The sequence below is a fragment of the Chrysochloris asiatica genome, unplaced genomic scaffold, assembly GCF_000296735.1.
Source record: "Chrysochloris asiatica unplaced genomic scaffold, ChrAsi1.0 scaffold00103, whole genome shotgun sequence".
Taxonomy (NCBI): domain Eukaryota; kingdom Metazoa; phylum Chordata; class Mammalia; order Afrosoricida; family Chrysochloridae; genus Chrysochloris; species Chrysochloris asiatica.
The window spans coordinates 4,808,307-4,812,068 of record NW_006408621.1 but is presented as its reverse complement, the minus strand read 5'-3'; the positions used below and the strand labels follow the sequence as shown (position 1 = coordinate 4,812,068).

The window sequence follows — 3,762 nt, the reverse complement described above, 5'->3', positions numbered from 1 at the left end:
GACAATATACGATAGAATGAATGTAAAACTAATGTTCTCCCATGTAAACTATCACATAATTCACAATAAAACATTTAAGGAAAAAAAAAAAAAGAAATAAAGTGATGTGTTGCAGTAAGAAAAAAAAGTTTTATCCATAAATGTATAAACCAAAAAATAACCAAATCTACCATTAGTTCCAACTCATGGTAATCCTGTAGGGCATTTCTAAGACTAAATCATCTTAACAGGAGCAGACAGCCTTATCTTGTTCTCAAGGAGGTACTATTGAATTTGAACCACTAACCTTGCAGTTAGCAGTGCAGTGCTTATCTACAGTGTCTCCAGGTCTCCTACAAATGTAATTGAATTCATAACACAACTACAATTTTGCTATATTTTTTTTCTTAACGTTTTAGCACTTGAACTCACAATATGTTAGAAAGTTTTTATGATTTTTGAATTGTTTTTATAGATAATGGGAGGTATTGGTTCTAACATATTTCCAAAAGTTTCTTAAACTAGCATTTTTAACATTTATTTTAATTTTTCTCCTTTTCTTAAAGCAAAGAGAAATCAGCCTTTGGAAAATTGAGTATAAACAAACCAACATCGTCTACATCTGAAAGAAAAGTTTCTGTGTTTGGCAAAAGGTAATGATATTTCTTGGATAATTCTAATGAAAGAATTTTTATATCTATTCATTCAGCTAGATGCTCTCAAAATACGAAAGATTATATGGCATTCGCCTTCCAAGACAAAGTTAAAAGTAGATAAAACCATTCTTAACCATTTAAAACAGAGGAAAGCTGGATATATTAGCACATTATATATAAAACTAGATATATTAGCAAATTATATATTACCCCACCGAATCTGTCGCCATCAAATCAAATCCATCTCAAAGCAACCTGATACGTTACAGAGTAGAACTGCACTGTAGGTTTTCTTCATTGTAATCTTTACTGAAACATATCACCAGACCTTTATCTTTCGTAGTGATGCTGAGTGAATTTGAACTGCTGAGCTTTAGGATATGTTAATAAGTGCCATCAAATTGGTTTCTACTCATAGTATCTCTGTATTAGATTTCTGAGAAGTGCCTGGTAGATTTGAACTGCCAGTCTTGCAGTTAAGCTGTCCATTGCTCATCCTACAGTGGCACACCAGGACTCACTTTATGTTATAGCACTTTAAAACTAGAAAGGCTCATCACTTAAATATGTCAGTGCGACTCGTAAGAGCATTTGTTTTGTAGGTTATGTCTATCAATATTCACCATATTAGAGCTTAAAACTGAAAATTTTTAAACAAAGTATTCAATTAAAAATGTCTATTTCATTAATGCGTTAACACATTTTTCATGTTTAAAACATTTTTTAAACACAACAATTTTAGTTAGAAAATTGACATTGTTCTTCGTTTTACCAATCTCTTTAAAGTTTAATGTCTGACTTCTTAGGAGACAACAAGATTCTCATATCTACTTCTGCATTCAGTCTTGCAGTATCATATGCCCTGGAGGCTCTAGAAAACTGCATTGTACAGTCATGAGAGATTAAGAGTGAAAAGAGCAAATAACATCTTAGTCTTATTGTAAAAATAATTTTGACTTCTCAGAGCCCTAGATCACATTTTAAAAGCAACTTTATCAATGCAGATCAGTGTTTACCTGAGTAGGGAGTGGAAGAAGAATTGACAACTAAAAGGTACAGGGAACTTTTGAGGATGATGGAAATGTTTTGTATTTTGATTGTGGCAAAGATTACACAGATTTTGTATAAATTGTCAAACCTTATCCAATTGTACATCTTAAACAGGTATATTTTAATCTAAACAAATCAAACTTCAGTAAAGTTGATTTAAATAAATGTTTAATCCCAGTATTATGAAGGTAAAGTATGTTCTGTTACCTCACAAAAACAAAATATAATGCTGTTTTAAGACAAACCTGATTATTCAGTTGTTTTTAAAATATTTAAAAATGAAATATTTGTCACCTTAAAAAAAGTCCTAGCCTTGCAAGTTAGACTTCAGCTTCTCGTATTTATTCCAGTTTGTAAAAAATCATAAGGCATTTTTGCAATGAAACAGTCATTTCAGAGCTGAACTTCATAGATAATATTGTAATAATTATGAAGCCTAACATTTGCTGAGCATTTCTCTGATCTAAACATTGTTTTAAATGTATCTATATTAACTTTTTAAGCAATCCATAGAACTGTCCTATTATTTCCATTTTATAGATAAGGAAGCACAGAAAGGTTAAATAATTTACCGAAAATCACACAGCTTGTAAGAGAAACATAATTTAAAACCACATATATTATGCTCTTAAGTATAAATTGACCAATACAATATTTTGCTTGGTGGGTAATTCTCTTAAAATTTAAAAAGATATCTAAAAGTGGAGTTTTGTGTAGAATAAAAGCTGAATTTCATCACATATCTCTACATAGTTCTCTTTTTTAATGGTAAAAAATATTAAAAGTAAAGTAATAGCAGTATATGAGAAGGTGGTTCTTAGTTTAGCAAATTCCCAAGGGCAAAAAAATAGCTAATTAGTCATAACAGTGACTGAGAGGTCTCAAACTAAAAAGAAGTGAGTAGAGGAGAATGTGTAAGAAACTTCTAAGGAAAAATGAAGTTTGATGAAAAGTTCAAATATTATACTATTGTTCATTATAACTAAGATTTATGGTATCTCTCCAATAAGGAAAATTATTTTCCCGGGATGATTTAATACACTGTGATGGTTAGCTCAATTAAGGCACAAAGTAGAAAAAAATAAAACATTATAAAGATCATTTAAACAAAAGGTTTTGTTTTAGTGCATAGGGACTTAGAATAAAGCAAATGTATGCTATCCCCTCTATGAATAAAATGTATTAGTGTATATTTAATAAATATTGGCATTTCATAAACAGGCGTGTTCATGAAAAGAAACATACACAAACTCTTTAACATAACTGAAAGGGAAGTTTCCAACAAGAAATAATAGTAAATGAGGGGGTGGGTGATGAAATGAATCATGAAGGGATAAATAAGATGGTGAACAGACTTAGGTTATTGAATAGTTTGGGGAGTTCTTGGTATTGAGCATCTTGTTCTTGTTGTATGTCATCTAGTAAGTTCCAACTCATAGGGCCTTGTATAGGCTTTCCAGGAATGGCTGGTGGGTGTGAACTGCCGACCTTGCTGTCAGCAGTCCAATACCTATTCTGTAGCACCACAGGAGAGCATCTAGTGGACTCAAAAGGTGGAGTCTTAGAGGACAGGGTATGTGGTGGTAATAGAAAGGACAAAAGAAATGTATTTTTATTCTTACCTCATTTAATTTCTGAGTTATTTAACTACTATAACTTCTCACTTTATTTTTCATTATGTGTTCTTTTTCTGTGCTTTGAATGAAAGAATTTGTTCCATTAAATACAAATTAGACCCCACTGAGGCAAGACAACACGGGTAAGGAGGGCTCCAAGGACAAAGGGGTAGATCTTAAGGAGGAGGCCGTCTGGTAGCGGACTCAAAACCCTCAAATCACCATAAGGCTCAGGGCATCTGCCTCCTCTACTCACTTTTTCAAAAAATCACGCCACAGAGGAATTTTTGGAATTTTGAACTTTCACCCGCTAATGCCAGCAGCAACTGGCCCAGCTCCTTAGAGCTTTGAAGGTGGGGCTACAGCCAGCCCAAGCAGGGAATCTCAGGCGGACAAAAGCCGCAGGAGAGTTCTCAGCCCGAGCTTAAAATCTCAAGGCGTGTAGCAGGCAGGGAAAGGAG

The 3,762-nt window shown here is 33.1% G+C and overlaps 1 protein-coding gene across 1 annotated transcript in view; it reads left to right on the top strand.

The window, feature by feature from the left end:
- NDC80 (NDC80 kinetochore complex component) overlaps positions 1-3,762 on the top strand; it is a 96,098-nt gene that overhangs the window by 5,678 nt on the left and 86,658 nt on the right. The window contains exon 3 of the mRNA XM_006867275.1: positions 546-632. Coding sequence (XP_006867337.1) covers positions 546-632 — 87 coding nt within the window. The remainder of the gene's footprint in view (positions 1-545; positions 633-3,762) is intronic.